The sequence below is a fragment of the Amborella trichopoda genome, chromosome 4 (assembly GCF_054954075.1).
Source record: "Amborella trichopoda isolate Santa Cruz 75 chromosome 4, AtrichopodaSantaCruz75HAP2 v2.0, whole genome shotgun sequence".
Lineage (NCBI taxonomy): Eukaryota > Viridiplantae > Streptophyta > Magnoliopsida > Amborellales > Amborellaceae > Amborella > Amborella trichopoda.
In genome coordinates, this window is record NC_142339.1 from 3648365 (window position 1) to 3660416 (window position 12052).

Genomic DNA, 12052 nt, shown 5'->3' on the forward strand with positions numbered 1-12052 from the left:
CAAGTAGAGTCCCCAATAAATGGTCTGGGGCTTCAATTTCTTAGCCATGTCTTTGGATTCTTGTCAAAGGCAGCACACAAAAGAGGTGCAATGTGAAGGAGGTACAATGGGGTAGATTCTAAGCTGGAGGGGTGAAAATGGTGGAGATAAAGAGGGAGGGTTTTATCCATTGATGGGCTAATCAAGTTAATCAGTTTTGATCTTTAAAATGGACAATCCAAAAGTCTTATACACTACAACAAGGTGTATTTAACATACACCTCATCATTCGTCGATAACAAAACATGGATAAGCACTGAATCTTAATTAAAAACCTTTCCATATATGAAAAAATATCGCATACAGCTCGTTCTCATTAAATTACAAAAAAAAGAAAAAAAAAGAAACATCAAAGGAAAAAGTACATCATAATCATTTGGATAATAATTTTAACTTTGTGAATCCTCAAGCCCTGTTTTCATGTTGGTTTCGTTACGAATCTACTCGCTCTATCCGCCTCGTAATCTGAGATATTGCATAATGCGAAGCCCCCGATGCTGCATAATATGAAGTCACATACAGCTGTGCAAATTTTGGTGTAGCAAACCCTGCAAATAATGGTGAAAAGTTACAAAGCAACTAGAAATAATATGAAAATCGAGATAAAATAAAACATAAATTCCATGTGATTGTTTATATGCAAAAAGACAAGCACACTAGCTACCACTAAAATGGGCAGACCTTAATTGGGAGAAGGCTACAATGATGATGATCAATAAAATGGGCAGACCACCTCAAAAAATCAATGAGGTGGCTGAATAAACTAATATACCAACAAAGTGGTTAATTTCCAAGTATCATTTCATTTACATTTTCTAAACGGCGTTTTCGAGTCCACTGACTCATATGTAGATGTGTCCTTCATAATCCATTTTTTAGATGGATTTTAGACCTAGTTTTTTTAGGAAAATATAATTTTAACATGGAGATTATTGATATGTAAAAAAAAAATGCTCAAGACTAAACATGATATTTTTTAAATAATATTTTCAGGCCCTTGGTTTTGTTTTTTTTGGAGGGACCACCACTACATCCATCTTTGAGATGGATGTTTGATGCATCAAGCAATGCAATGATAGGATTGTGGCCCCCAATGCATAATACACTTTTCCTTCAGATTTAGGTACCTCCTCAACATTATGTTGAAAAATTTCCCCTATCTGGCTTTAAAAACCTAAACAAGTAAGGGTATTTATATCCTTTTGTCTCAAGACACTTTAAGGACAAATTACTAAAATGCCCCTACTTGTTTTAGACCACAACTATTTAATGAAAAAGGCACTTTTCAAGTTTGGAACTTAGAACAAGCAGCAGGATTTAGACCATTTAGCTCTAGTAACTTAAGTAGGTCAAATTATGAAAAATGCCTTCACTTTATTTAGCATTAAAAACCTGAATAAGCAAGGATATTTACAAATATGAACAAGAAAGGGTATTTACATCTTTGTTTCAAGACATTTAATTCAGGCTAAAATACCAAAATGCCCCCACATGTTCCGGAATAGAACTTTGTAATGAAAAACATGTTTCAAGTTTGAAACCTAGAACAAGCAGCCATATTGATAACATTTAGCTCTAGTGACTTAAGAGAGTCAAATTACCAAAATGCCCTAATTTTATTGAGCATTAAAAATCATGAACAACGAGAATTTGGGCGTTTATAACCAAATTCTTGTAGAGGTGCCTAAATGAATGGATTGTGAAAAAATAATCAATTTGTTAGTAAATTTGTTTATGTAACTCCCTAATTGATTTTTTTAGGTGGTTTGACCATATTAATGATATTTTCCCAAAACTTATTCAATAAAACAAGATGATACTTTGCATTTAGGTTGAAGTGGTAAAGTGATCAAATCTTTTGATAAAGTACCTCACCAATAAACACCCAAGAATGATATTTGTCTCTATCTTGAATAAGAGCAATTGTTTATTTTCATTTTAATTTGAAAATTAGAAAATCCTTGATATTTCTTTCTGAGGCTATACTAAACACAAAGAAACATTCCACTTTCTGCGTATCCCCAGAGAAAGGGGAAAGACAATTACACAAGGCAAAGCAAACTAAGATCCATATGACCACACAAAATCTTTGGCATGAATGTCATTGACATCCAATCAATGGATGAACAATGATGACGAGATAGCAGGGCCCACCAGAAAATGACATGACCTAAGTGGAAGTAAGTCTCTCCACCTAAGTCAATTATTTAAGGGAGCATCATATAGGTCGAGCCAATGGTTCCAAATCTCTCCCTTCTCATAAATACACCGCCTAAAACCAGACTTTCGAAGAGTTGGAGCCCAGACATGACCAATAAAAAGGCTCATCCTAGGAAACTCTCTTAATAGAAAGCCAATCAATTCAAACTTGAATCACTAAACCATGGCATGAAATTAATCATGCACTTGTGCAGGCAATCCCATAATTCACTAACTGATGCTGAATAAAAAAGAAAGAAACAAAAACATAGAAACCCTTAATACTGAAGCTTTCGGAGTTCTCAATCAAGAAAACCATCTTCCATTTTTCACTAAGCAAGCAAGAGTGGTTATTAGTAGTAAACAAAAGAACTTCCATTAAACTAAAAGTATATACCTCTGAGCCTTTCTACTTATTCTCTGTGCAACTTTTCCAAAAACTTCAACACCATTGATGGCAATTGGAAAATGGAAAGTTGGGCAAGGAACCTCAACTAGGGTGATTATTGACCCAATCATAGCAGCATATTACAATTTATAATCCCAGGTTAGTTGATTAGGATGGCCTTGTACTTACTCATATCTGTAAAAAAATAATGATGTGAATCGTCCTTAACTATTCCTTCAGTCAAGTCATATTTCTCCTTTATCTGACTGCAATTATTACTCATATTTTCTTGAAATATATAATTACCATCCACAGCAAGTAAACCCAAATAAATTTAGTTGTATAGCTGCCACACATTTCAAGACACTGATGATTGTAGACGTAAAACACACCAAACTTCCAACAACCAACGACCATTAGAAAATTGAGAAGATTACATTTAACAAAACTTATGATCTAGGATGTCACTCGAGTATATGCCAACCCATATATCTCATAAAAACATTGCACTTCTATTTTAACAGAAAATATGCTGTCCAAGAAAAAGACAATGAATTGCAATTCATGGCTTAGATGTTCAAGTACGATCTTAAGAATAGTCCGAGTGTGCAAACATATATATATATATATAGGGAAAAGATGGGATTAGCCCACTAGCTCATATGAACATATGAGCCCAACGTCCAAGAATGAATCTGGGCCGATCTGACGATCATGGATGTCCGGTAGTGTTTGAATTTTAGTTTTTTTTTCTACAAATCCAAATCACTTGAAATTTTAGGCGTGTGTTTATCAAAAATAGGTGAATCTTCGAAAAATATCAAAAAAATATTTTACATGAAATAAATTGACCAAAATACCCTCGAAATGTTTCGGGGGGTATTTTGGTCATTTTTTTCACGAATAATTTTTTTTATATTTTTATTAGGTGCGCCTTGAGGAGAAGAGCACACACCTAAAACTTCAAGTGATTTGGATCTGTAGAAAAAAAAGTTAAAGTTCAAACACTACAGGACATCCGTGATCGTCAAATCGGCCCAGATTCAATTTGGGGCCGTTGGGCTCATATGTTCATATGAGCTAGTGGGCTAATCCCATCTTTTCCTATATATATATATATATATATATATATATATATATATATATATATATATATTATATGTATAGGAAAAAAATTTCCTAACTTACTAGCTATAATGAATTGTATAAGCTACTAGCTCCCAGCTGTCAGATCTTCATCAGGTGATTCAAAATTCATATCACTATTTGAATTTTAATCAATGTTTTAAAAAACAGTACGCCAGGCACCTAGGTGGCTTGGACCAAAATACCGCACGCCAGACCCAGGCGGCCCTACACGGGAAGATGTTCCTGGGAGGGCGCCGAGGCGGGCTAGGTATCGCGGGCGCCTAGGGACGTGGCTTTTTGTTTTTTTTTTTTTAATACCCAAAAGGGAAAATGGGGTAATTTTGAGGTTTAAATAGGTTAGGGGGGCTATTTTTAACCCCCAAAGTTAAAAGAAAAATTCCATAAACCCTCAATCTCTATCTCTTATCTATACTTGTTTCTGAGAATCAAAAGTATTGTTTGTGGTTTGAAGAACCTTCCTAAACCTTTTCACTTATTATGAAATATGGCGAGTTGGAGACTATTACTAATACATATCCTATTAGACTTTTAAATTTTATATGGTTTGAATTTTGAAATTTTAAACAAATTTATTCTCAACATGCAATATGTCATATTTTTGTGCATAAAAAAATATATGTTACAATATTTTCAAATGTAATAAATTCTAAAATTGACACAAATATATGTATATATACGACATATCTATATAACTTGTATAACAAGGTGCCTAAGGTTCTGGGTGTCAGCCTAAGTAAGTGTCAGGCCGGCCACCTACTTTTTGAAACCTTGATTTTAATCTTTTTTCTAGAAATCAAATCGAAATGATATTTTGGACATGTGTACTAAAACATAGGGCGCACAATAAAAAAAAATATAAAAATATTTTCTGAAATATAAAATGACTATAATACCCCTGAAAAATGACGGGGGTAGTTTGGTTATTTAAAATTATTGAAAGTAATTGTAGTATATTTTTATATGGTGCACAATAGTGTTAGGTATACACAACCAAAATTTCATCTCAATCTGATTTATAGAAAAAATATTAAAATTAAAATAGTGATATAAATTTTGAACTACCCGATGAAGATCTGACGGCTGCAAGCTAGTAACTTATACAATTTATTATAACTGGTAGCTTAGGATATATATATATATATATATATATATATATATATATATATATATATAACCACAAGGAAAGGGCATTTCACTATATCATCCTCATTATATGAACCGAATATTACCTCCTAATGCAGCACCAGCAGCAGACCAACAAAGGATAGGAGGGAGCTGCATACCATGACGACATACATTAAACAAAATCAGTATACGAATTGGGTAAACAAAGGATAGGAGGGAGCTGCATACCATGACGACATACATTAAACAAAATCAGTATACGAATTGGGTACTAAAAGCTTCCCTTTTCATGAGGACAAATAAATAAATAAAGCTTCCCTTTCATGAGCAAAATATAGAAACTTCCAAACACAAAGGATACTAAATCTTTAACATGTTCAAAACAATCTCAACATACATATAGGTACTAAAAGCTTCCCTTTCATGAGCAATATATATAAACTTTAATTTTCCCAAAAAATATATATAAACTTTTTTTTTTTTGATAACTAAAAATATATATAAACTTTCATACACAAAGCAACTAAATCTTCAATTTACTCTCAAAGAAATAATGAATGAAAAGGAAAACAATAAACTAACTGAAAGTGAAACGAAATATCAAGCGGTTTCCAAAATTAAAAATAAGTGGCAACCATTGATTTAAAGAGAAACACCAAGAAGCTGTACTCTATATTGTAATTCAAGAAATTAAAGTCCCAACACAGGTGCAGAATTATATACCCCAATGAGTAAATGTAGCCACATGGGTCCCTTAACATGATTCCGTATAAATCTCAAACCTACAAATGGGTATATAAGTTGTGTTAGTGCATAATAAATATATTTGATTAATCAAAGTATTTGATGACTTGTATCAAGGATTGGAAAATCAATTGTAGCAATGGGAAAAAATTGATCATTCACCATGTTGACAGCTGCCAGTATAACTCAATACTCTAAATTCTGCCTACAAAGGCACCATGAGCAAAGATAAAGTATTGGTACATTCTGAAGAACTATGGAAAACCATACCATTGGGGTTTTCTCCATCCAATAAATAACCAATGATAACGGATAGAGAAAATAGAACCCGCCAAAACCAAACATCTTCCCAACAGCCAGTTCCACTCTCCATCGCTATCCGCCATTTCATTGATGACACAAATGGACCACAGTTTTCCATAATCCTAAATTCCAATATACTTCCCCCTGCAACACCCTCCCCCCAACCCCCCACCCCACCAAAACAAAAAAAGAAAGAAAAAATAAAGTACTAATATTTCTTGAATTGGAAAGGCAAAGCAAACCTGTATTGAAACCGTGAACAGCACTTAGCAGTCCTCCAGCTCCTGAACCAGCCTGCTTAAATAAATAAATAAATAAATGGTATTCTTTTTTGGGGGGGAGGGGGTGATGGAAGTTCTAAATATAAGATGGAGAAGAAAAGAAGGTTGGTTTTGAGCTAACACAGCCTCATCTCAGCTATGAAAATTGTAATCACTAGACATACCACTGCTGCTACATCATCCAAAACAGTTGTTATGGCCCATTCAGCATTTGCCTGCCAGATTTAAGCATTAAAAAAAACTCACCACACAAAAGAAAAAGACAAATTCCACATATGAATTTTGAAGCACGTCAACTATTTAATGGTGCAAAGGTTGAATTGTCTAATGTTCCAACTACAAAAATGTAACCTTTATGCTGGAGAAAAGGTGAATAAACCTCACAACATAAAATATGATTTTTTTTACATAAAAATAAAATTAGAAAACATGTAAGAAGGGGAGTGATTAGAGAATTAGCGCTGATGATGAACATTTGTTGATATTTATGGCAAGCACTAAGCACTACATTAAGTACACAAGTTCGATAAGTTCAGGGAACACAAAGTTTAGAGTTTATGAGTGCGAAACAGATCACAGCCTAAGAATATACAGAAACAGAGCATACAGAGAGAGTGAGAAGAAGAAGAAGAAATGTTGGAGAATTTCACAGAGAGTGAGAAGAAGAAGAAGAAGAAATATTGGAGAATTTCACAGAGTAAATTACAGTGAGAGAGCAGAAATAGGGTGAAATAGGGTTTAAGAGAGAGAATTACAGAATTAGGGTTTATGAGAGACAAACAGCGGGGGCAACGAGCAGAGCCAAGGCCTGGATTAATGGTAGGCTGATGATACAAATTCCCCGATCGAAGCTTCTCCTCGTAAACCTCTCTCGTCCCCATTGATCAAAACCCTAACAAATTTTAGAGGTGTAGTGCATACGAATGAGTAAAAACTAAAGGAAATAAACTCAAACAAAAATTGAGAATTTATATCAACTAGAAAATTTCAATGCATTTTCTATGAGGCCTCATCTTGAATCCAAGTTAGAAAGCACTTCGATCCTTGAAAATCTCTACAATGCTCTAAAATCAATTTCTAACATGGACAATGAAATTTGAAGCTAAAAAATTTGTAGAAATCTTTAGACATGGGAATACTTATTTTTTGGAAAATTATCACAAATATCTTTAATTTTTGTCTATTTCGAAAAAATCGTTGGGAAAATATCTCCTTATCTCCTATTTTTAACTTCTATTTATCATGAGATCCAATAATTGAAAACAATGGTTTAAAAAGGGGATCGGTGACCCGGATTGAGCACCTCAAAAACCGATTCGGATCGACGAATCGACGATCCGGATCGGGAATCGGCTCGAATTAAAGCCTTAAAAAAATCCGAAAAAATTATTAAAATTCATTATAAATGTTGTTTTTTAGGAATCCAATAAAAAATGAGGGTACTACATTATTAACTTTCATTTTTTTCATCAATTTGTGAATATTGAGATGCTCTTTCCTTGTATAAACTTAAGTATTAAATGTGCAAAAAAAAATCATAGCATTATCATGGATAAAATATATAATTATACATGGACTATAATAAAGAGTAGACTAAATCAATGAAAGAATGGCCATTAAAATCTCGTTTTGGTGAAAAACCCTAATCCGCTAAAAAAACCCAAATTATTACAACCTAACTAACTATAATCCAAAATTATTACAACCTAACTAAGTATAATATTATATACTGAAATTATAATTATTAATTTACATTTTATAATTATTTTATTAAATAAATAATAACAAATTAAAAATATTTTATAATATTATTTAATTTAAAATGTATTATTGACAACTATAAGAAAAATAATACATTACATGATTTATAATGTAAAAATTAATAAATGAAATAAAAGATTTGGTTATCAATGTAAAAATTAATAAAATGCGTACAAATTTTGGAAAAAACACTTTAATTTATTATATGCCTAAGGGGGTACAAAAACACTGTAATTTATTATATGCCTAAGGGGAAACAAAAACACTTTAATTTATTATATGCCCAAGGGGGATCAAAAATTAACTCAAGAAGGGATAACTATTATATGGCCCAAGAGGGGATAACTATTATATGGCCCAAGAGGGGATTCGAACTTGAGATGTCAAAACAAATAACATTAGTGATAACCATCATGCCTCCTTAGCATATATGTTTAAAATTGCCTATTAATAGAATATATTTACAATAAAAAGTGTAAAGCATTCTATCTTAAAGATGGATGGAAGTAGGTGTTCCATCTAAAAACAATAAAAACCAGTGGTCCAAATGTTTTTGAATTAGAATGGTTGCTTCTAGTTTTTTAAATTTATTTATCTTTTCTTATTCATGATATCCATGTTAGAGATTACGTGTACTTAAAAATTAGCTTGGCCGCATAAAACCCTGATCTTAAAAATATATCCTAAAATTTTAGAGAGATAAAGAACCTCTAATTACTCCCGTGGGAGTAAAAAATATATAACGCCAATCATACTAAAGGTAGAAATATCTTTTAGATCCAATATTTAGATATGTGATATCTAGAACTAACCAACCAACCTCACCTAAAAATAGCATCCTAAGATGGCAATCCAATTTTTGCAGGAAATGATCTAGATATTCAAAACTCAAAATCTACTAGTTTCCTTGAAAATAATCATCTAATGATAATTAAATGGATCCCAAAATTTCAAATAAAAAAAGATTCTATCAAGTAAGTATTTTGCTCCCGAAGGAGCATATAGCATACACGCTCAAAACATTTCCTTCTTGTTATGGGGGCTCATTGATTGTATTCAATCCCACGAGGAATTATTAGACAGAATAGCCAGTTCCCAATTTATCATGGGGCATCTGCCTTTCTTCTCAAACAATGGACGGTGGAGATTCGTCAGTCTTTCTCCAACAATATGAGCCACTTCCTCACCTCTTTTGTTATTTTCAAAAGAACGGCCTGGATACAATATCAAGAGAAAAGTTAGTCCAAGCCATCGGCTATCATTTAAAAGGTGAAGTAAACCCTAATTCTTTGCTCACTACTTGCTCTTATCTGAGCAGCTACGCTTGCCGGTCTCTCTGTCAGAGCTGCCTGAGATGCTGCCCTTCCAGAAATGAACGGCTTAGATTCATTGATGGGGTTGGTGGCGTCCAACATGGCTGCCCGAGATGCTGCCCTTCCATAAATGAACGGCTTAGATTCATTGATGGGGTTGGTGGCGTCCGCCATGGCTGCCCGAGAGAAGGTCTGGGCAGGGGATCCTGTTGCTATGAAGACTGCCCGAGGTTTGAGCCGTCATGACGATGATACTTGCCTGGGCTAAACCCCCGAAACCCTAGAATCTCTCTCTCTTCTTTTCAAAGAAATATGTTGTTTTTGCTCTCTCTCTAAAAAAAAATTGGCTAGAACCGGCTGGGAACCGCTAGAACTGCGTGGGAACCGGCGGTTCTGTTCTAGAACAGGGCGGTTCCCGATTTTGTGCTGGAACCGGCACAGCCTGTGCCGATTCCCGAGTCGAACCGGGCAAGTACGGTTCGACTCGCCGATTTTTTAAACACTGATTGAAAATATTACTTGTAGCATAGGGTCTTCATCTTTTCTATCTTACAACGTGAACCCCTTCAACCATGAATTTTTTATCCAAACAAAGATTGACACCTATCTGTCAAAGCACCATCTCTCTCAAATCATCGTCTCTCTCTCAACACTCGAGGGAGAAAAGGGAAAAAGAAACAAAATAAAAACACTGAAAAATAGTTGAGGTTGTGATAAGGGCAAAAGAAAAAAAAGAAAAACACTGAAAAATATAGAAAAGTGATTGCAACTTTAGCTGCAATATGGAAGTTTTCTCAAAGAAAAAACGCAAATATAATATTTCCGTTGATGATTTGGGGAGGTATCTGATCGTCTTCGCATAGAGATGGCACTTTTGTCGAGAATATGAGGCGCTAATAAGGGGGAAAGAGAGTAAAGCAGTTTTATAAGAGAATTGCAGATGATAGAAGTTAGTAAAGAAATGTGCAGAGAGAGAGAGAGAGATTAGGTGAGAGAGAACTGGGTAGAGAAAAAGAACGAGAAATAATTGCTCGCTACAAATTGGGAGAGAAAAAAAAAAAAACCAAAATCCTAATAATATCACCACGAATGCATCTCTGTATAAAAATTCTCAAGATATCTTTTTACAAAACCCACGAGTACCAGCATAAAGCCACTATAAAACATTAAAGTAATCCATTCTCCATCTAAAATCTCAAAACTTCATATAAATAAACATTTGAATACATTCATCAGGTCATCCATTTGCCTTGAAATATATCAAAATTCATCCCCAGAAATTCCAAATAATTCCCAAACAAAATTAAGCATAATTTCGAAACACTACACAGTCAAGTGCTATCACAGATATATCTTTGATAACCCATCAAAATTTCAAATTTATATCGCCGCATTGATATTAGAGATGCTTTATTCTCTTCAAAATTCCTTAAAAACGATACTAAGCTATCACCAAGTTTCGAATTAACTCACCGTCACTGTAGGAAAGCTCAGACCTAAGAAAATTCCAATTCTCCCAGACTCACCAGCAAAAGTAGTAAAGGAGAAAAACCTGAATTTCAGGGAAGGTCTTAAAACCCTGAATAATGGAGAAGAGGGGAGATTTCGAAAAATTCATGGGCTTTTACTCCAACACTCTGAGCTTGAGAAATGCTGCAGAGAACCGAATACAAGAGAGAATGCTACTCGAACATGCGAAAGAGAGAGATGGAGACCTTATGAGAGCCGAATTCACGAGAGAGGTGTCCTTTTAGTATTTGTTTGGGCAAAAAAATCATAATCAAACGTCTGTAGAGTTCTGTAAGAAAGACAAAAATTGAGGTTAATAAGAAATAAAAGATGGAGACTTACGCTACAATCAATATTTTCAAGTTTTCAACACTTCGGTGGTCAAACATAGGGGATAAAGAGATATTTTTTTAAAAAAAATTAATTTTTATAAACTTCATCTATATTTTTTTTTTTTCAATTTGTAAAGATCTTTTAAAAAAAATTATCACAAATATCTTTAATTTTCATCTATTTAAAAAAAAAAATTTAACTTTTATAAACCTTGTCCACTGTTTTTTTCAATTCCCTTCAATTACAAGCAACTGTTTTTTTCAATTCTCTTCAATTACAAGCAAGTGAATGATAAAAACTAACCACACCCTCTTTTTTCAATTTTTTTCAATTTTGGAAATGTAAAGGTTAAAAACTAACTGATGTTATACACGATTTTATATATCGTGTAAAGTTAAAGTATTATTACAGCACTTGAAGTAGCGTAAACCTTTTTCTCCTAGTTGCGTCTATATTTATCTATTTTATCTCTCTAATTCTTTTTATGACCATCTCTTTTTTTTTTTCTAATTCTTTTTAATATTTATCTTTTATTTTTTTTCTAATTTTTTTATCTCTTTTTTCTCTCTCTAGTTCTTTCTAATATTTATTTCTTCTTTCTCTCTCTAATTATTATTTTTATCTTTTTTTTTCTGTCTCTAATTCTCTTTCCCTCTCTACTTACTTCATCAATTCTCTAATTCTTTTTAACATTTATCTCTTCTTGTTCTCTCTTTTTTTTTTTTTATCTCTTATTTATCTTTAACTCTCCTTTTCTCTCTACTTACTTCATCAACTCAACAAACGTGATTCTAATCCGATACAAATCTGACTCCGTCTAATTTTCATAAGGGATGGGGTTTAAGAAAGTTTTTATAGATGAGGGTAAGGTATGCATAGGTTATTATACAAAAATCATGGAGAGAGAA

The 12052-nt window shown here is 33.3% G+C and overlaps 1 protein-coding gene across 4 annotated transcripts; it reads right to left on the minus strand.

Moving 5' to 3' along the window:
- Positions 1-302: 302 nt before the first annotated feature.
- On the minus strand, positions 303-11000 carry LOC18439339 (uncharacterized). Of its 4 annotated transcripts, XM_020670500.2 has the most exons (8): positions 10776-11000; positions 9000-9203; positions 6984-7120; positions 6393-6443; positions 6190-6241; positions 5624-5682; positions 5005-5050; positions 303-587 (listed from the first exon to the last, which is right to left on the minus strand). In XM_020670500.2, exons 3-8 carry the CDS (start codon positions 7107-7109, stop codon positions 472-474), a joined length of 450 nt encoding a protein of 149 aa, XP_020526159.1. In that variant the 5' UTR covers positions 7110-7120; positions 9000-9203; positions 10776-11000; the 3' UTR covers positions 303-471. The 4 variants fall into 4 exon arrangements, 3 of the variants coding, with proteins under 3 accessions (XP_020526159.1, XP_006849569.1, XP_088720510.1); XR_016053822.1 differs by lacking the exon at positions 9000-9203 and having other exon boundaries at positions 5005-5120; XM_006849506.4 differs by lacking the exon at positions 9000-9203.
- Positions 11001-12052: the final 1052 nt, after the last annotated feature.